Here is a 22,203-nt window from a genome sequence, read left to right as displayed (position 1 = left end):
CGTTGTACTTGTTTTACGATTTCTGGATGCATAACCTCTATTGGCCTTCCAGAGCGAGGCGCATTTGCGGTGCTTGTACGGCAGATGCTTGTGCACCGATAAACTGTTGTTCTCGAAGGAGCAAAAGCGGAATAACATTTCGTCAACCACTGCATTGATTGTTCAGAAGTTTTTCCCATATACATTGCAACTGCTTGCGAATAAGTTTGAATGAATATACGACTTACACATGTATCTAGTAAGACTATTGTCATACGCATATGCGATTTACTATAGACAAACAAAACAATTAATGACGGAAAATGTTCATGAGGTTATACTAATTTTATAACCTCATTGCTATTGTTATATATGACAACATGTATGTTTCCAAAAATATGAATTATTCAATTGATTTTTAGTGGGGAGAGTATAAATAATTGAAATGAGTGGTGGTGATGGCTAAGAAAATTTGTTCCGATAGGAATTCGAACTCGGGTTATTTAGATGATAAGCAACAGCTGTTTTTTTTTACTATTGAATGATTTCCACAGCATGTAATATAAGTTTTCGCAGTACTACATTGATTCGATTTATATGTTCATGCGACTCACAAATCGCCTGATATGCATATATGATTCCGTATAGATCGATTCTACGATAGTGTATATCATAAAACCGATGTCTGTAACACCGGATTGAAATTTAATCAGTAGTGATAAATAAAATCGAATTTTATAGGATTTTAGATTGACATTATATATGATTTTGATCCGATCTTACTTTATATGTGCGATTCACATACACCATCCACGTCACGATCACGTCCCGTCACGTTCCGCTACGTCAGTTATTCTACCATGCAATTCTTATGAAAACATTCAAATATACCGGCAACGTGACGCCCCGTTAGCATACGTTAAACAAAAACGACCGGCAGGATTTGTAGAAAAGAATAATGTGCGATTCACATAGAACGTTACGGAAAAGAACGTTCATGTTCCGTCACCGTCTCCACCAGTTCACACATGCAGTCTACGCTTGCAGCAGAACCGTCACGTCGAAAGTCAAACAAATGATTTATCCAATGTTATTCATGATGTCGCCACCTACAACACTATTAAATGGCAATGCCCTCTTTCGAATCAGCATGCCAAAATCAGTTCTAAACTTAGAAAAATATAATGAAAATCATTAAACCCCGTACTCCCAACACTTATTCAACAATAATAATAATATGCACACTATTTTTCTCAGCTAGTCGCGAATGATTTTGACTCCGAAATTAAGAACTAAGTATGTTGGAATGAAAAATACAACAAAAATCAAAACAAAAGCCGAGACACAAAGCCCAGACAAAAACCCAACGTGGACGTTCTTTTCCGTAACGTGCAATGTACATTGCACAATATGCGACTTTGAATATGCCAAGTTATGCGATTTGATGTCTGCTGGGTAGTATCCCAGAAAACATTAAATCGTATGAAAAGCCATAATTGAAGGCAATATACATACACCCAAGACACAATTGGATGATATATGATGCATATAACATACATACGCATACGTACATACGTGTATGCAATATTTTATACGCATATAAAGCCGTATATAACGATATACGATGCTGTTGACACTGATATACGATTTGACCGGACAGTGCTATATAAAATGAATAGAATGTGCGTATATGATAATGTATATCGCGATACTAGGGTGAACGGTATACCGATATAAGACTTAACCCATCAATGATATACAAAATCGTGTTTTTACATTTTATACGATTCCGAAAACACATGATGCATCCTTTGATTGATATTTTATACGATTGTAATTTGATACGAATTTAAAGCTACCTATCACATGCAAAAGTTTTACGATTAAATGTTTGCTGGAATTATTTTATATAAAAACAAAATACATTAGAATTTCAAGATGGATGTAGCGTGGTTTTGTCGTATTGACCAACCTGGTAATATACTTCAAAACGACCTGGTTTATTTTGCTTTGCAAGGCTGCCAAATTGGTTGACAAATAGTATCCAATTATGTAGAACTGCGTTCCGAACTAATTGTAAAAGCAAGTAGTTCTCAGTAAATTGAACAAAAATTCTTTCGAATTGAGATCGTTCGTATGAATTTTCTGTGTTATCATTTCAAATAAACGAAACAAGGTATTTGGTTTGTTTGATTGGGATGGCTTCCTTTTATTTAAGACACAGTTAAAAAAGCAAAATCAGGGCATATCTAACGTATCCGATTGCATCTCTTTAGTTTGCTATATACGAATTTTAACTACTCAAGCATTGTATTTCAGATAGCCGTGCGAGATACCACCTGCTCGATAATCCAACAACCGGAGTTCGAATCCCACTCCTACTAATAATCAATAGAATAGTTTCTATTTCTACAAACATTGGCGATTCGTGAGGTAATAAATTAATTATAAACTCACAAATATTTTCCGATATTTTTTTTTATCTATGTCTGTAATAAATCGTATATTTGGACGACAATAGTCATATAAGAAGCAACATAAAATTATCGCCTCCACTTTTGCATGTATATGCTAGTTACGCGCATCATATACCACCCAAAATATGATTTATATGATGATGTATGTTCACTTGTTTTACGACTTAATGTTTGCTATTCGGGGTAACCGTGTTCCGCTAGTTCTTCGTATTCAATCGTGGCTTTCATGGGCAATAGGACAAATTACGTGAATTGTCATTTGATTCAACTGTTGAACCAGAAATGGATGCTGTGTGTTTCATATATTGTATTGGGAAGCATGGATTCCAGGCATAAATACTGCAACATTGGTCGTCAAAAATAATTGTTCGCAAAAAGATTTTTTATATTGCATAATTGACAGTGAAAATCAATCAAATTGCTTGAAGTTTGTCACTTCTTCCTAGATACGCAGCTCTTCAGAGTTTTTTCGTTAGTTTGACATAATCTTAAAATTTCTGAAGTTCAATATGAAAATAAAATCATCGGTAAAAATGAAATAAATTTTGAGATCGAGTTATTCCCATAGAAAATAAAATAGTCAACCATCAAAATGGCTGCTAATACGGATTCCGTTGTGGATTTTTTAGAACAATTTTCTTATAATTATCACTATTAGAATATTGAATATAGTGAATATAATGAGGATTTCAATCCATCAGAAAAGAAACCACCTACCTGCTGTGAAACCGAGGTTAGACATGTCGGAATTTTGTTTTGACTGATTGTTAGGATTCCCTGATGTACCATCGTCTAACAAATCACACATTCTGAAGTCTGTAGCGTGTTCGACCAGCAACTCGATCACATCTCCGGTTCTATCCATAATGGCACATACTTCTTCAAAACTCCGATCAACCAGAGATGTTCCACACCATTCGAGTATCTGTGAATGTACGCTGTATGATTAATTTCGCTTGTTGACTACGCAAATAGTTTACCTTGTCTCCTTGCTGCAGACCACCCTTTTCTGCTGGTCCGCCGGCGACAGTCCAGACAATATACGCAAAAAGTTTACCATCTGTACCAGTTTTTCCTCCCACAACACGCATTCCAAAACCACGAGCTGCAAAACGGAAGAATGTAATTTTATAACAAAACTAACAAAAATTAGTTGGGATATTTTTATATCTCAACTGTTTCAAACAGAATTGTTAGAAGAACACATAAGATTGAGATGATGCTAGCAAAAAGTTTAGAACAGATTTTAATTTTGTTAAATTTAAAACAATATCTGTTGTGAAAAACAGAAAACAAAACAAATGAAACTGGCGGAGGACCGGGTACATTAAGCCCCCACCAAGGAGGTTAATCTTTTAGCCAGACCCGGCCTCGACCCATTATGCCAATGAGTAACTGGAGATTATGGACCAGCTGAAGATAAACGTTATATCGGACACCGTCAACCTTCGCAGCGTTCACCATCTGCGACCGAACCTCAAACGGAAGATCTATTCTAATAATTTCGTGGCCATAACGGAGAAGCAGCTGATCACCAAGGCCACGAAAGAGCTGATGAACATACCGACATCCATCTTTCCATCGGCCATGACTAAGATTCCGGTCAACTGTCGCAAGGCGACGCATTTTTGTAGAAGGTTTAATAAACGTAGGATTCAAGGAAGATTCCCATAGCACAATAGAAAACAATTATGTATGATAGATAATTTTAAAACAAAAGTACAATAATACGGACAAAATCTCCTTGTCTAGTTTTTTCGTGCTTACTCCTGTGAGCTTTATCAGCCGGGTCCTTCTGAAGTATCACCCTTCGTTTAGATGCGCAAAGCGGCCCAGAATCAACATCATGTATGACAATTTTTATAGCATCTCCATCCAGTGATGTCTGCCGACGAGGAGCTTCCAAGTCCTCTAGCGCAGGACACTGGTAGATTGGCATATTTCCAGCGTTTTGATTGCTTCTCAAAGCGGAAATATCCGGTCTAAACACAGAAAAAAAATAAAATTCAGGCTTAAAGCACACAACCTCAATGTCTTACAGTTGAGAGCCTCTTCTTTTATTTCGCCGTTCATCATCTACGATCAACGCGGATTGTAATATGTGATCAGGACTGGGTGATTCTTCATTTTCAAGACTGTTGTCAGCTATTGGTATTTTGAAGGAAGGCCTGCGCGAAGTTGGAGCTTCAGGTTCCTTCAAAGCAGACTGCAAACTACTGGCAAGAACTCCCGGTGCGAATACATCGTATGCAGACTTCCTAAAATCATAGTTAGGCATTAGTCGGGTGTCTTATTACCAATATTGTTTTATACCTCCGTGGCATAGGTGCTGGCAGGCCAAGACTTGGCTCTTGTATAGCGGATTCTTTATTGATAGATTTAATTTCGTCGTCATAACTTCGCTGACGTGTCATCCGCATAGATGGTCTCCTCGAAGCTATTCGAGATGCTGCTGTTTCAAATTCCATGTGCTTTGGTGGACTGGAAGCTCTGCTCGGTACTGCACTATGGCCCTTCTTCCAGTCTGAATCCGTAGCCTTTGCACCTTTAAGCTTTTCTAGTTCTTTCAATGAAGCTGGAGAAACATCCGAATGTCGCCTAAGTTCCGGACTTCTTGGGGGAGCTAACGCTGTTCCATTACCTACATTGAGGCAAAGTGTTGATCCTAGTTTAACATCAGAATGACGCCTTTGAAGTGTTTCTAGCACTGGAATTTCCAAAATTGAATCAGTCGATTCTTGGGGTAGAAACACCCTAGATGCCATTTTTCTCCGACAAACGCTACAGCGAAAGGTTTCCTGAAACATAGATTTGAATACTCTTAATCATTTTCAAAACTTTTTAGAATAAACATAAGAAATCATGTGGAATAAAATACATTCCGAATTGAACGACAGAAAAAAACATGATTAAAACACATACCATAACCTCATTTTGTTCTAATTTACTGTAGCTTGCACAATCCTCGCACACTTTTTGATCACATTCTACGCATGTTTTACTGAACTCGTTCGGTTTGAACGCTTTTAAGCATATCCGGCACGAACCAGAACGACCCACTGGTTTAGGAGCATCACTTTTATTGGTAAATTGACTTACGCTACTAGCCTCACTAGCAGCTTCAACATCAGGAATCAAGGAGGGCCTCGGTGACATCTTATTCACTGAAAAAAAAACGATTATTGTCCAGTGCTAAGAAAAAATGTTTTGTTGTTACTGTTACTCTATATAGTAAAATCAAACTTTCAACCAATATCACAATTAAGATATTGGTTGGCAATCTCTCAAACCCGATGGGCCTCGGTAACATTCAAGAAGGTTATAAATTAAGCAAAATGTTTGAGATTTAGTATAAAATATCAATATCAGGTCGTTAACACAACGCTAAAACTCTATTAATAAAATTGAAAATAAATAAGGCTCAGAAAAGAACCACGTTTTTAGAATATCCATGACAATCGACTATTGAATAATTAATAATTACTAATTACTAAAAAATTAAAGCCATTCGTAGTATTTGAATATTTGAAAATGAATTCAACATAACGTGCATTGACAAACTCGATCCTACCTCTGTCCTGTGCCGTTAAAAGTGATGAAGATAATGTCTGTTTGAGTTTCCCGAATGTACCTGTGCTTTCCATACTACTTTGCTGGGGCACATCTTCCGGTGCAACCATCTGAAAAAACAAAACGTGGAATTATCATAGGAAACCCACCAAATGTTATCTATAGCGACACTGAGCGACAAGAAGCTCCAAAGGATGCTGAAAAGGATGATCAAGGGAAATGTGTCTCGGAGCTGCAGGTAATGACGCAGCGGCAGTGGCTGAATAAGACGGTCAAGTCGATTTTCCGCCCAACGTCCCCCAGCTACACCCCATCGAGAATTTCTGGCAAACCTGAAGCGTAAGATCTACTCCAACAATTTTGTCGCGAAAACTGAGAGGAGATTGATAAATAAAACGAAGAAAGAACTCAAAAACATGCCTACACGTATGTTTTCGTCCGCCATGGCGAATGCTCCGGTTAACTGCCGGAAGGCCGCTCGCAAGGACGTAGATTTTTTTTGCAAGTAAGCTAATATAATTACCTTCCATGGGAAATTTACCAAACTCAATTATCTGTCTTAGTTTTTTTCGTCACCTTCCGAAGAAATCCATTTTTTTCTAATGCAAACGTTATTTTTAATCGATGGTATTTGAAGGTAATTGATTAAAAAGTCGATTTTTATTCCAAATAAACATGACTAGACAACAGTAGAGTGTTCTAAAGATTGTTTTGGCGACTGGTTACTAGATGACTGCCGAATCCTAATAAAAATCGATAATAGTTCTTCCCGTTCTTCTTTTATATTATAAAGGCTTTAAACTTTTAAGTTCATTCGCCTCTAGCATAGAAAAAGGTAATTTTTAAGAGAATGTCAATGCCGCACTGTTATCCGGAGTGTTCTGGGTTTGAACCTATGATGGTTCGCGTATGAAGCGGACACGCAAATAATTTGGCTACGAAGACCCCTTATCAGTTATTCTTCTCCTTTGTTAACGGAGACATTTAGGCTCTGTTCTCACTGCAGCGGGGCGTCAACGTGGCTGATCGGGGCGTGTTTACTTCTCGCCACGATATTTCACTCACATTGCACCGTGCCAGCGGCGTGCCTTCGGCTTGATTTATCAAATTTGTCAATGTGTGTGTGTAAGAAAGAATGACTTTTGGTTTTGTTTTGAAATATTCCAGCACCGTTGAACGTAGAGGTGGGCAAAACGGTTCACTTTAATGAACCGTTCAGTGACCAACCGTTCACTTAAGTAAACTAGTTCTTTTGAGCAGTTCACTCACTCTTTTGTACAGTGGCGGGATATGCCCGATATTTGTTAGAAATAACTTAACACAATAGAAAATCAAACTTTGAAATTTTAATTTTGTTTGAGTCGTTATTCATTATTTTCAGCATAAACTAGCATTGTGCTGCTTTGCTTACGATGTATTGCAATAAATGCTATAGCAAAACTGTACCCAAATCGCGAACGTCCATCTTAAAATTATCGAGCCCAATATGATATAATATAAAACATATTTCATATTAGCGACGCGAATTTTACTGTTTAACAAGACTGTTTAAATCAACTTTCAGCTTTCAACTATATTTTATAAGTGAGGTAGATTGGCATAACAACTTACTGATATATTTACCCTGAACTCCAAAATATGAAATTTGATAAATAATTTAACAATCCAATTTAAAACCATCGTATCTTGAACGCAACATAAAAAAACGCAACAAGCGTTTTTTTTATGAAGCGACAATACCGACACATTATTTTTGTTGTTTCATGGGGCTATCGTTTGTTTCCATTCGTTAATTTGAGAACTATTTACCTTGCAGCACCATTCATCTATCACTCGTTCGTTTTCTTTCCTCTTACGCACCGCTTACCGTACACAGTTCGTTCTGAACTGCATGCACAGTTCTGCCAGCGGTCAGTTCGTTCTGAACTGTATTATCAGTTCATCATTCACCGTACACAGTTCGTTCTGAACTGGGTGTACAGTTCATATGATCTGTTGCCCAGCAAAAAAGAACGGCAGTTCGTTCACTCTTTTGTGTGAACTCGTTCTTTTGATCAGTTCATAAACGGTTTGCCCATCTCTAGTTGAACGTACCCAGGTCAAAACGTCAACGATGAAAAACATATTTTCAATTAATGCCTGAGTCAAGCAAGAAGGGTTTTAGAACATGCATTCGGCGTCCTCACTTCATGTTGTCGGAAGCAACACGATACACGCAAATTCAGAAGATATCGATTGGTATTGTGCGTCTGCCACATTAGGGTAAGGTGACATTGGCTCGGAGTACGCACGAAAATTTGATTGTACGAATAGAAACAAATAATTTTGTTCGATAGAAGCTGACGAATTCGAACGAAGCAAGCACCAATACAACTCAATGTGGTTGTTTACTTTCACTATTGCATACAATTCGTACGACCACTTTTCTGCATCCAGTGTCACCGCCGCTTTTTGTTTCGTGCCTGTATCGGGACGCGCTTGCTCTAGTGGAATCACGATGTGAACAAATCAATTTGTTCTAACAACCAATGAATTTTGTTCCAGATGAATTGAGATACAGAAACATCGTACGTCGAAAATCCAATCTAAATTCTGACATTAACACTAGAGCAGTTGTTCACAGACGAAAAAACGACGTACCCAAGTGCCTTGCTTTAGAATCATTCCCAACGCTCGGAAATGGCCTGGCTGTAATGAATGTTCTACTGCGAGTGACAACAAGCTACTCAAAATCACGTCGAATATAAACTGGCTTGTAGAAATCAATTGCATTTTTCGTACGTTTTTGTACGATCATGTTACGACTGAGCCTTGGCCATCAAGCGTGAAGAAATTTCATTCGTCCGAATATCCTTTAGTTATTTTTTTGAAAAAATAGATTTACGTTGATACGTTAGTTACGTTGGCAAACTTTCAAGTGCAAAACAACAGATTATTTTATATACTAGCGGCCCGTCCCATGTTTTCCCAAGTTTCCCGCATACTCATTGAAACAAATGAGCCCTGGTGTTTGGTTTGTTCAAATTGATTATTCAATCTTTCCACTTAAACGCGCTGGAAAAGGGAGTTGTATGTATGTAGTGTGTATGCATGTCTTCTATCTCTCTGTCTCTCTGTCTCTCTTTTTTCTCTCAGAAAATTCTCAGAGGAAGCCTGTTGACTGACTGGCTAGAGCGAGAATAGAATTTAAATTTTCTTCTTACTATTATAGAGGTTTGAAACACCAAAGTTCTTTTTCCTCTTACCTTGAAAAGTCCAATGAGGATAGCAAAACTAACTCTCTCGTAACCTTTGAAAGAACGATTTTTAAAGTTATTTAATGGCATATTCATTCTACAGTTTTGCATTTTTATTATTATTTGTAGGACAACCTATTTAAGTAGCATTGTGAGAAACATATCAGCCATTTCTCCATCAAGAGGGGACCCCGATCTGGAAAATCGAAAAAATCGAATTTTTGTTTTTTGCATTTTTGAGTACTTATGCCCTAGGAAATGTTATCCCAAAAGTATTTTTCGTAAAAATGGATTATCTGAAGCGTTACATAACCGTTTTTCATATTCCTTTATTCCATTTTTTTGAGCTTCTAAACAACGATTATTCATGTAAAATAACTTATTTTTAAAAAAGACCGCCATTTTGGCATTTTTTTCGAATTTTCAAAAACTATGCAACGCCTCAGGTACTGCCTTAAAGCTTCAAAATATTCATTGGAATTTGTTCTACGACACCCCGTTGCTTCTGTACTACGGATCCAGCTGTCAACAGTGTTATAATTATTATTCGTGCATTAAAAAAATGGAAAATACAACTTCCTATAAACCTTAAACAATAACCAAAATACCCGAACACAGAAGTGTATATGATATTGCCATGCCTGGAAAGCATTTGTTAATTTGTGTTGTGTTATTTGTAGTACCGTAAACCGGGGGCAAATTGATCACGATTTTCAGAAAAATGTAAATATTTCCGAATCTTTTTGTTAGATTTAAACCTAATTATTTTTGAAATCAGTACTGGTGCTAAGGCCACAAAACGTTATGGAATTTGTTGAAAAAAATCCTTGAGCGTTAATTTGGAAAATTTTTAGCAGAAAATTTCAAAATTTTACTTCGGGGTGAAATTGATAAATCTATGTTTTTCAGGATTTTCTAGTGTCATACGCACAAAAATGTATACAAAATCTATTATTTCTTCACCTACGGTCATTTGAATGAGATTTGAACACTGATCTGTAGGTCATCCGGAGACCATTCCGGTTATCCTAATGTGAAATCCTTGAAATTGTCACCAATAAGCTAGTTTTGCCAAACCAAGATGTTCGATATGTCGCATGATGGGATTCGGTTCTGGTCATGCGTCGTGCTGTTTTTGTAAAATAGTATGTTTTTTACTTGTTTGAATAGTAATTACAAGTATTTGAATGCTTATTCAACTCATCAAGTATCGGCTAGAAGTGGATTAATATGTTTAGCGTCTATAAATATTGTTTTGATTTGTTGAAAATATGTTTCTTTACCATAGTTGAAAATGAAAACGAAAATGCTATTTAGAAAAATATTGTTTTTTATGCAATTTAATAAGGGATTCGTTGAGAGCCATTGGCAAAAAGAACCTTCAGATGATGCTTGAACATGTCAGATCAAAAAATTTTAAAATTAAATTAAACTAAATTGATCTGAAAATTTATGTTTGTTTTCATCAATACGTTTGATCAATTCCCCGGATGACGGTACCGTGTTCTTTGTAGCACCGGGGTGAGATTGGATCAAATCGAAAGAAATTGCAGTTAGTGATATCTAGACAAGTATTGCAAATATTTTTGAAAGCTGTGAACCGTTTAGGAGGAGATATATTTTCACTACTTCCAGTGCATAATACTTTACTGTAATACAAATAGTTATTGTTTAGTAATTCATCAAAATTTGATGTATTTACACATCAAGCTTAGACCCATTCTCATCCCCATCGACGGTACTTTAGCGAATTAATCTAATCCGGCGAACAAAACAGTAGAAAATTAGTAACTTCGATATACCAGGTGAGAGACGAACCAACCTACGGCTTAATGTCTCTATAATAAAGAGCAAAAAAATGTACCAGGTGTTATTTGTATACTTCTATGCGAGCCCTAGTTAATGAATTAAAATTTCACATACTATAGTGGAACCAATGTGATAGAAGACACGATAAGTCACCAAATAAAACTTAATTATTGTATACTGATCAGTGTCAAATTCACGCCCAAATCCTTCAACGTTGGGACACCATTTTTGACATCATCGGTCACATAATCGCGCTCGACGGGTTTGGTGTGCAAGTCTCCCAACGGGAACGAGATGCAAACAAATTCTGTAAATCTCACCTTCATCATGAAAGTAGGATCGTCCCGTAAACGCCAATAGCTCTACCAGCTTTAATTCTTGCACATCACCTGGTGGAACCAATCGATCATTTCCGACAACTTGTACCGGCGTAGACCAACAGTCTGATAGATTTGGTCTGACTGTCCGGGCAACATTCGAACAGTATTGCTGTTTGTCGGTGCGCTTGGACCACAATGGCATGTCGCGGAGCGATCTTCCTGGTACATACCTAATGGGCGGAATATGACCGCCTCGAGGAACTCACAAACCGCAAGTTCACATATTTACTCTTGTGAGTACCTCCGAGGAGAAAATTTTTGTCGATTAGATTTGTGACATAAGTTGAATTTTGTCACTGTTCACTTTAATCGATTTACGTGTTGGCTACTCATGCATTTGCAGATTTTCAGCTGATTTTCTTCAACATTTCATTGACGTGCAACAAAGCAAGCTGTTCACTGCTAATTCTCTTTCTCTTTGTGTGTTATAATGTTAACAAAACATGCTCTCTGTTTATTTACACCGCGCTTTTGGACACGAATTTTTTAAGCGCTTTTATTTATAGTGAGAAAACGAACACATGCACAAACTGTTGTGTGCTGTATGCTGGGGGGACTTGGACGCTTTCTGGGACTTGGTGTTATTGCCGACGGGGCAGTGTTATACACACTGCGTACTGCGGGTGCTGGCTCGTTCTCACACAAAAAACACATTGCAGCTGCTCACTCTCTCACTCTGTTTGTGTTTACGTCAAGAATACGACCATTTACGACCGTTTACGACTGTTCACGACGACCGCGCTTTATTTTTTAGCGAATTTATTTATAGTAAGATTAAATGGTTCAATATTTTTTCAATACCAGGGTATAAACCTAAGGACTGGTAACTTCTGTATAAATTCAGTGTTTCATCGATGATGACAGCCCTATGCCGAAGAGGAAGACTTTTTGTTTAATTAAAGCTTTCGCCCTTTAATTCCGCTGGAAATCTCTGACTAATGACTGACTGATTGACGATGAACAATTGCTGAAAATTGTGTCGGGACCGAAACGGGTTGACTCGATAAGAGTCATGGATTGAAGCAGAACCAATGCAACGTAAAGTATGTATGTTTATTGGCTCGTGAATCTGGAAAAAGGGAATCACCATCAGCAGAGATGCAAAGTTCTTTGAAAAAGTTAAAGTTTGCCAATCAAATGCCTCGTGAGGTGAAGTAGTGGTAGTGCTACTACTCCACAGCTACTCCACCGCCCGATAGCTAGTCCGATAGAGAACCACCATGTTATCATTGTTTTCCATTGAATGAGGTCACTCGCAAATCTGAACCGATCGTATATTGGGCTGTACATACAAGGTATTGCACAACGTTTCGCAAAGGTCTAGTTGGTCGAGGAAGTCTAGGCTGCGGGCACAGTTGGAGCAACAGTTGAACTTAGGAACCTGAAGGGAGCTTTTGAGATTGGAGAATGGAAAGCAGCAATGTTAGATGAGCTGGGTTGGTTGTCGCTTGATTTTCATGTTTAAGCAGGACGCAGCTGGGGAGGTGACCAAACACAACTCCTGTCACGAGTCACACAAACATAGGTATGCTGCTAGCTGAAGCTACGTAAAAAGAAAATTGTACTCGAGCATTATGCCATCAAAACGGTCTACTTATACGGTGTTTTTATACGACGCTTGAGGATAGGAAGAAGGTGTATGTATTGATCTATGTGGACATATAATGGATGACTGTGAGGATTGGCTCTGTATACCAATCACTGACGAAAAGTTTTGAGATCATCAACTTCACTTCAATAGCTCACAACACCACGAAGAAGCTAAATATAGTGTGCACTATATTGAAAAACTATTTGAGATGTTTGGGTTGAGCGATGCAAAAGTTGCGAAAACGCCTATGAATAAACTGACCAGACGTCCCGCGTTACGCTGGACAGTCCCGCATATCAACAAAATGTCCCGCGTAAGATGCCGTCCCGCGTAAGATGCCGTCCCGCAAAACGTCCCGCATTTGGCAAAAGAAACGAAAATGTCCCGCGATATTAATATATTTCAATATCACAATTTGTTCATGTTGATTTTCTTAAATGGATGAACCTCAAAAAACATTTATTTGGCAGACTGTTCACGAGCGCTTCTAATGCATCCAAAGATTAAAACGTTAAACTAGTTTCATCGCACCGACATTGGGCTTTTTGTTTAGAGAGTGTCAACTGGAAGCGACAGCAACAAAATTGGAAAATGGGTTTCATAAAAATCCCCTATTGATCCGCAGGGACCAACGTGAGTCAGACGAAAAGTTCATCTTTGGTCCCCTAGCTCGGTCAGGGCTTAACGTTTTAAATAAGCCGGAAGAACTAGTGTATACTCGACAGGAAGAGTTGTTTGATGAAGTATCGTAAATGAAGCGCTGGGCGGTCTTACGGAAGTTGGCCGGAACCTGAACCATGGCCGATGAAAAGATGTATATCGGCGTGTTATTTTACCTTTTGGTGGTCGTCTGTCTCTCTATTTTGGCCATTTGCCCAAAAGTTTTCTATCGGGCGCAACTGGGGAATGTTGGGAAGGTTGGTGGTCTTCGCGACAATGTTTATCTCTAGCCGATCCATCCTCCAGTGATCTTTTGGCATAATGGGCTGATCTCAGGTTCGGCATAAAGACCACATCACCTTCCCAACTCCGGCAAGCATTTCGTACTATATATCTCCCCGTTCACCATATGACTCGAAAGAAGAGTGGCTTGGACATTCCCTTCACGTCTGTCAGAGAAGGGCCTTCTTCGAGAACTTAATGTGAATGATATATTCGACGTTATCGCTTACCTGGGGAACGTAAAGTATCCGGTCCCCTGCCATTCGTTGAATTCTAGCATCAAGTACGTTTCGTCTTTCATTATGAGTACGAAAAGAAATTTTTCACTTCTTTCGCCGGAAAGAAGTTTTTCACCAGCACCTCAAGCTACTTCTTCTGGGTGATTGCCTGCTGCTCAGATACGGCCGGTCTCGTCTGACGCTTCCGCATAAAAATGTCCATTTTGGCCAGATTCTTCTCCACCGTTTGATTGGTTGCTTCCATCTCCCGACTTAAGGAGTATTCCATTCGGTAATTTGAAGAAAATTGTAGAATTTGAATCGTGCCTGCCAGGCGCAAATGCTCTGATTGAGCGAGTGATTTTCGGGCGTAAATAAAATCTAAACCACCGAAAAATCACAACTGAGTATCGATACTCAGAAAGAAATAATACTGATCAGTTTAGACTCGCTAAACTATGGTTTATGTTCACTTTTGTTTTTTGTGTCCCGCGTTAGACCTTTGACCATCTGGTCACTTTACCTATGAACAAATATTTTCTGAAGGTGAAGGATACGAGTCCCACGCATCGGATAAAACGAAGTATAGAAGTCTAGCTGGTGGTATAATGGGGTGTGTGCACATCCCAACATTGATGTATGTGTGGCGATACTTGGTCGTAAAGTGAGTGATCCCTCGGAGGTGTCCTGGGTAGCAGCGAAGCGAGTCGCACGTAATTTGATGTACAGCGGAGTAGGAGGAGGTTGGACGCTAATTGGGCTGTTAAAGTAAAAACAAGGACATCAACAACCAGCTATGCGAATGACACTGTGTAACGGGTCAGTCGTAAACAAGCCTGTGTATCATTGTTATCCATGGAACCGGAATAAGTTGCTCTGATCGAGTTGGCAAGAGTTGGCCTGGCTCTGAGGATTGCTAAAGGAGATTGATGAGTATGACTACGAGCCTATACGGATGCTGGAGGACAATCTGAGCAATGTCAACTTTGTGAACTCGAAAATCAAAACATCGAAAACGAGAGAATACTTCGTAAAGTACCTGTATAAGCAAAAATCGATCTCTAATGATACGAAAAGTACTAATATTGACATCAATTTTTTACTCACCTTTTTCATAAACGACATAACGTTTGTCGGCAACATGCTTAGATATGATGTTGTCTTACAACTTTGATGAAAACCCTCGATTACTGTTACCGTTCCCGTAACACACACAAACACACAGGTTCCTCTCGTTTACAAGTAATCACTTCTCGTTATAAAGGATAGAATTAAACAATCCTGCTCTAGTTACTCTCACTCTCACTCGAATATTCTCAATGCATTTCTTCACTTCTGTATATGTCCACTATATATATATATATATATAGTATATATATATATATATATATATATATATATATATATATATATATATATATATTCTCTTGTATATGATATTCAAGTGCGTTGAATGTTTGGCGAATATCGATTATTTATAATCTGTATAACGATACGATACAACGTGAATATATGTTTTATCATTAATAATGTACTTTGCTACACCACAGTTCACGAAGTTAAATCAATTAAACACATCCCTGTATTTCGTCTTCTGTGTTCATGCACAAGTTTATAATAGTCGATACTAATTTTAACATTTCCAGAATAATTTTTCTTGAATATTTTTTTAATCATATGCTTCTATCATGTAAACTGCTAAACACATATATATCATGTTACCATATGCATAATTCCTCGCTTGACATCATTTCATCAATTATTTTTCGGCAATACTTATGCTGTATATGCCTCCGAAATTATCATATAGACCTTTCCATACGATATGTCAAATGAAAAATAACTGTACTTGCATTTGATTTGCGCTCATAAACATTATCTATCGAGAATTTTTCAATTAAATTTCACTTCAGATAAAATTTTATGTTTTTCACTTTTGTTGAATTTACTTCCATTGACTTCTGTCCGAATACCTGTAGAGCTCATCTCAGACTGCGCTGAGTTTTTCGTATTATTTATCCTGATATTCCTGGGTCATTCTCTTCAGATGTTTGCTGCTGAGAAAACCTATGATCCTGAACACATGCGCACAATAATGGACAGGCAAAAAAGGAAACGAGCGGTATCCTGAATTGACGATATGTTCAATATTTAGCCGTTATTCGAGTTTTAGCTCTAGAAATTATTTTTACCCTTTGCAGGTTTCAGTTGGACACTGTAGAAACTATTATATTAGTTTACAATGATACACAAGTCTGTCCTTTTGAATGAATATTATCAACGTACTTTAAAAATAATGAGAATATTCAGAAACGCTTGACGACATGCTTTCGCTTTCATAGTAAATATGTGACCAATGAATAGATCTATTGCATAAACACAATAAATAATTCGGCAATGCAATTATTTATTGAATCATCCGTGATGTGAAAATAACAATGTTTGATTATGCGTGTGGTTTTAGCTTAATAATGCATTTGTTATCAAATCCTATAGTGAAAAATCAACATCCTGTGTGCTGGAGCAACACAATAACGACATTAAAACAATTTGACAACGTCAAAAATGTTAGATTTTCTTCAGACGTGTTACCATGGGTTGGCCGAGTCAAATATAGTTCTATTAATCGTATGATGAGCCCCTGTAACGAACACAGTGAAATAATTGATGTAACCATGTCAAGGTCAATTCTTAAAGACTATCTGAATCGAATGAGATATAGTTAGCTTACCGTGGTTCAAAAGTCTAGACTTGAGTCGGGACTTTATTCGCACCTTCTCCCGACTCATGTCCAATCACTGTTCGTTAGATGCACTACTCTTCCGTTTCAATCTTGCCAGCAGCAATCTCTGCGTTTGTGGCCAAGGTTATCACGACATCGAGCACATTGTTTGGTCGTGCGAGGTGTATCTGGTCGCCAGATCGAATTTAAAAAACTCCCTTCGGGCCCGAGGAAGACAGCCCAATGTGCCGGTGAGAGATGTGTTGGCTCGGTTAGACCTTGATTACATGTCCCATATATATGTTTTCCTTAAAGCTATAGATCTTCGTGTGTGATTGCCCCTACATCCTTATACCCTCCTTTCCTTCCTTTGCGGGTAATTCGTCCCCTTGCTATAAATAGTAGAATAAGTTGAAATGTAAATACACTATAGATATACGAATAGATTTATAAATTGAGTGTTCATCAACATTGTTACAATTTCCTTATATCCCATCCTTCTCCTAAAAATATGTCACCCTCCTAAACTCGAGTACACCGCGAGTAATCGGTTTTCCACCTTACTAACCATAGATGTAAGAAAATTGTTTATATATATAGTTTTAAAATTATATTTAAGAATTCGACTCCTTTAAACTTAAGTAACTGAGCCTGTAAAAATAAACGAATTAAAAAAAAATAGTTAGCTTTACCGTCACTATTATATTTGAGCAACATATGTAGTCTACGCCAATTTAACGGAATAAATGTATAAATAAATATTTTGATTATGCAACTTGTTAGATTCGTCTTTTAAAATTGAATGAATTAAATATCTAGCTAGTTTTCTTTAGTTTTGAGTGAGTAGTATTAAGAATGTATGGGTCCATGGCGTCAAATCGCATTAATGAGGCGGCCAATCGACAAGACCATTTTACGAAATAACATCAAACTTACTTTTTACTAAATCCATTGCAACGTGCATTGTGTGGCAAGTGACACCAAATATCATTGATGTTGAGATCTTCCAATTCTGGCCAAAAATAGTCTTCCAACAAATTTTCTATTCGAGCGTCTATTCGCGGCTCAAACAGCGTCTGTTCCGCATGTCAGAGGCGGCTGATCACTGTCTTCGTGTCAGCGGGACTCTAAAAAGAGCTGTGATTAGAAACATCACCAGCGCTCACCACGGTACCATTTACGACGACTGCAGGAGCCGAACGTTGCTGCAACATACTCGCAGCGTCTTGAAGCTGCGTTACCGAGGGTAGACGAACTGAATGCTGCTCCCCTCGATGAGTGCTGGAACACCTTGAAAGCAGCAGTTAGCAGCACAGCAGAGACCGTTATCGGTTATGAACAACGAGGCCAACGGAACGAATGGTTTGACGACGAGTGTCGAGCGCTTCTGAACGAGAAGGATGCAGCATGTGCAGTCATGCTGCAACGAGCGACTCGACAAGATGTGGAAAGATACAGACTGAAGCGAAGGCAGTAAACACATCTCTTTCGGGGAAAAAAAACGTCGCATGGAAAAAGTGACAAGCTGGATTGTGGGAACTATCGTGCCATCACAATCCTGAATGGTGCCTAGAAAATTCTGTCTCAGATCCTTTTGCTCTTCTATCGTCAATAGTAAGTAGATTTTTGGAAAGTTATCAGGCCGGATTCATGCCCGGTTGCTCGACGACGGATCAGATTTTTATACTGCGGCAGATCCTCCAAAGGGTCGTGAGTAGCAGGTCCCTACGCACCACATCTTCGTTGATTTCAAGGCCGCATATAATACAATCGACCAGCTATGGAGTACCATGGAAGAACACGGCTTCTCCCGTAAGCTGACAAGACTAATTCAAGCAACGAAGAACGGTGTGCGGATCTCAAGTAATCTGTCGGAATCATTTGAGACTCACATCGGACTTCGACAAGACAATGGATTCTCCTGTCTACTCTTCAACATGGCGCTGGAAGGTGTTATGCGGAGAGCGGGCTTCAACATGCGGGGCAAGATTTTCAATAAGTCTAGTTAATTTATCTGCTTCGCCGACGACGTGGACATAATCGGAAGAACACATGCGACGGTAGCCGACTTGTATACACGACTGAAACACGAAGCTGGACTGATTGGGCTTGAACTCAATGCGTCTAAGACTAAATACATGCTACCAGGAGGGACTGATCACAACAGAATTCTTCCTGGTAGTAGTGTTGCGATCGACGGTGATGAGCTTGAGGTGGTAGAGGAATTTGTTGATAACAACTGACAACAACAACAAAATCAAAGACGCATAATCAATGGAAGTCGTAGCTGCTATGGACTCCGCAAATCCTTAGGGTCCAACAAACCCCGACCCCGTACGAAGTGTACCATGTACAAATCCCTAATTCAACCGGTTGTTCTCTATGGGTACGAAGCATGGACGATGCTCATAAGCACTTGGTGTTTTCAAACACCGAGTTTCAAACACCGAGTGCTCAGAACAATATACGGTGGTGTACAGGAAAATGGAGTATGGAGAAGGAGAATGAACCACGAACTTGCGCAACTGTACGGCGAACCCAGGAAACTACCCATCCTAGCTTAGTATTTTGGAGAATCGTAAAGCCTTCGTCTGATTCTAGTTTTATTGTTCCCGGTTCGAGCAACTGGAAAAAAACCTTATTGTCGAGAAGCATAAATATTTTCCTGGATGGTGAAACTCGGGATCAGCCAACGGAATCTATCCAGGAATTGGCCAATCTTTAATGCTGATCTAATTGGAAGAACGGAAGTGAGTCGTTTCAGAATTATGCACGGAATTATATTTCGATAATTGCAGCAATGTGATGCAAATGCCCGTATGCTCCTTTATTAGCGTGCCCTGATATATCAGTAATGCCATCGAGCTCGAAGTTTACTCCTGATGTTGGAAGACCCAATTTTTGGAATAAATCCTGAGTAATGTAGCATGTGTGGGGAGCACAATCAAGCACCGCTCTGCAAGCATGTGGACAACTTGTCAAATAAATTCATGGTAGCTGTCGAAAAAAAGAAGGTTAGTGTCTATGAAGTCAGTTGCTGGATCACCGGATGCCATCGGTTTTCATGACATCGAATACGAACCAGAGGGATTGCTTGTTGCCGCTTTGATGTGAACGGGATCGGCTGTTGGTTAGAGTACCTCATGAAGACGAGTGTGATGTGGAAGATAAATTTTTCTGCAATTGTAGGAATGTTGCTTCAGCCAGCTCTCGCAGAAGTTCTGCCTTCAGATAAAATGAAGGCGATCATCGGCGCTTGCATGTAGAAACTTACCACATTGATACAATGTATGCGGTGATTTAGCACAAAAAATGCACATTGAATGGGTCAACACGTTCGTCGCCTCGTCACACATATATGGATGACACTTTCCTCGTTCAAACTGAAAATAATTTTTGATAGAACAGGCACCTAAATATAACTATAGGATATGTAGAAAAATTATAAAATCATAACCATATTAACCTTTGACGAACGAGCGCATGTTTCTAGAACGATGACCAGTTGGTCGACGGATTTTTAAGAAATTAAGTGATTTTTCTGGAAAAGAAAAAAAAGGAAGGTGGATAATCATTTCAGCGACAGCTACCCGAGTGTAACATCTACCTGAACTGACACTTTACCCGAATGCAACATTTACCTGAATGCAACAATTACTCGGATGTAATAGCTACCCGAATGTAATATTCACCCGAATGCGACAGTTACCCGAATGTAACAATTATTCGAATGTAACATCTTCCCGAATGCGACACCTACCCGATAGAAGGATGTATTCGAATAATACGCAAATTTTATTATTAGGAAATATTTTTATATTTTTTTCTGATGAGTGTTATATGAAGATCATATTTGTCTTGTATGTTCATTTCCATTCAAAAAGTATTTTTTTGTGGGTAGTGTAATTTTAGAACTAGCGGCATTGGATAAAATCCTTTTAAAGTAATGAAAAGTGAAAGAATGCAGTTTTATAACGTGTTATGAAGTTTATCCATTCATATGGATGACGTAGCCCGTTTACTCAAAAGAAAGCTGATAATTTTGGTACATACGTTAGAGGCGAATGATTTTTTTTTGTATTATAGTGATTTTCAACACATTTCGGCTGGTTCGTCACTTTTACTTCCATTTTTGGAAGAATGTCGGGGGTGAGAATTGAACTCGTGATCTCTGCGTGAGAGGTGAATGAACTGCTAAGTTTAACGCCTCATAAAAATAAAGAAGTGAAGTGAATTGGTACATACGTATTATGACACTGAAGTGCAATTTTTATTATAATTTTTTGACGTAGGACTACGTCTTTCATTTCTATACCGGGGTGTAAAATCAAAGTTTCGCGTTACGCCGGAGACCGAGATTTTGAGCGTTAATAGCTTCTGAACAACTGAACGAAATGGTATGATAAACACTTCATTCGAAGAAAAAATTTCTACGCGTTATACTTTACTTTTTGATCCAAAAACTTGTTTCAATAGCCTTAAAATTGTTCTCGAAACAGGCTATTGAAATAACCAATCGGTATATAAGCGAGCGCCGCTCGGAAATCCACTCAGTTCTAATTGAACAGCGATTGGAGCATGTTGTCGCTGTTGTGGTGAAGCTCTTCGTTTATCATGAAAGCGCGAATGAACGGTGTCACCAAGAGCCTGTTTGTGCACCTTAGTCCAGAAGGGAATCCATCAGGAGGAGAGTGATGCCACAAACGGTTCCCCGGGAAGACATCGCTACACACACACATACACGCGCGGAATTCTTCCCGTTTGGATGCCATTCAGCATCGAGAGAGTTCCGGAAAGATCTAATCATTTCTGGAAAATAATCTGCCAGTTCCTCTGGGAATTTAAAAATATATTCATGTGAAAGAGTTTATTTTAATGTTTTCTAACCATGTAACACAGCGATCAAATTCATTTGATTTTGTAATTTTTCAACCAAGTGTAATTAGCAGGAAAGCTTCTGAAGATTATTCTTCCCCATCAGTAGGATATTTCCGTATCCAATACTGTATGCGCACGCAATCGATTATTGCTCAGTCCCCGAAAGTTTCGAGCTCAGAGAGTTCATTCCCCTCTAGTTTGCCTTCCAAATTACCATCGTAAACCACACCTTCTCTCGATTCAATCACACACAAAAAGCATACTTAAGCGATATTCTGGTGGTGAGACGCATTCATTTTTCGTGAGGACATCGACAAGACAACATCGTTGCCTAACGTGCTGGAGGAGACACATACACGCGCAGAATTCTTTCCGTTTGGATGCCATTCAGCATCGAGAAA

At 38.6% G+C, this 22,203-nt stretch overlaps 2 protein-coding genes across 13 annotated transcripts in view; both read right to left on the bottom strand.

Annotated features, from left to right (window-relative positions):
* LOC129775220 (regulating synaptic membrane exocytosis protein 1) overlaps nt 1-17,096 on the bottom strand; it is a 53,568-nt gene extending 36,472 nt beyond the window's left edge. For 2 of the 8 annotated variants that reach the window (XM_055779638.1, XM_055779645.1), the window contains exons 1-9: nt 15,925-16,203; nt 15,310-15,550; nt 6,028-6,136; nt 5,379-5,620; nt 4,770-5,254; nt 4,496-4,714; nt 4,224-4,438; nt 3,437-3,561; nt 3,174-3,381 (exon numbers count right to left, since the gene is read on the bottom strand). In XM_055779638.1, coding sequence (XP_055635613.1) covers nt 3,174-3,381; nt 3,437-3,561; nt 4,224-4,438; nt 4,496-4,714; nt 4,770-5,254; nt 5,379-5,620; nt 6,028-6,136; nt 15,310-15,345 — 1,639 coding nt within the window. In that variant the 5' untranslated portion in view covers nt 15,346-15,550; nt 15,925-16,203. Of the gene's footprint in view, nt 1-3,173; nt 3,382-3,436; nt 3,562-4,223; nt 4,439-4,495; nt 4,715-4,769; nt 5,255-5,378; nt 5,621-6,027; nt 6,137-15,309; nt 15,551-15,924; nt 16,204-16,794; nt 16,844-16,933 lie in introns of those variants that run through there. The other 6 variants (XM_055779641.1, XM_055779639.1, XM_055779643.1 and 3 more) reach the window with 6 other exon arrangements.
* Nucleotides 17,097-17,189: 93 nt separating this feature from the next.
* The window catches only part of LOC129775222 (3-phosphoinositide-dependent protein kinase 1), a 94,950-nt gene continuing 89,936 nt past the window's right edge, over nt 17,190-22,203 (bottom strand). Inside the window, exons 5-7 of one of the 5 annotated variants that reach the window (XM_055779648.1) lie at nt 20,199-20,307; nt 20,007-20,101; nt 18,216-19,921 (exon numbers count right to left, since the gene is read on the bottom strand). In XM_055779648.1, the coding sequence (XP_055635623.1) occupies nt 19,913-19,921; nt 20,007-20,101; nt 20,199-20,307 (213 nt within the window). In that variant the 3' untranslated portion in view covers nt 18,216-19,912. Of the gene's footprint in view, nt 17,317-18,213; nt 20,102-20,198; nt 20,308-20,429; nt 20,466-22,203 lie in introns of those variants that run through there. The other 4 variants (XM_055779649.1, XM_055779647.1, XM_055779651.1 and 1 more) reach the window with 4 other exon arrangements.

Source organism: Toxorhynchites rutilus, chromosome 3 (genome assembly GCF_029784135.1).
Source record: "Toxorhynchites rutilus septentrionalis strain SRP chromosome 3, ASM2978413v1, whole genome shotgun sequence".
Lineage (NCBI taxonomy): Eukaryota > Metazoa > Arthropoda > Insecta > Diptera > Culicidae > Toxorhynchites > Toxorhynchites rutilus.
Note: the sequence above shows the minus strand (reverse complement) of the source record. Positions and strands in the feature narration are given on the sequence as shown.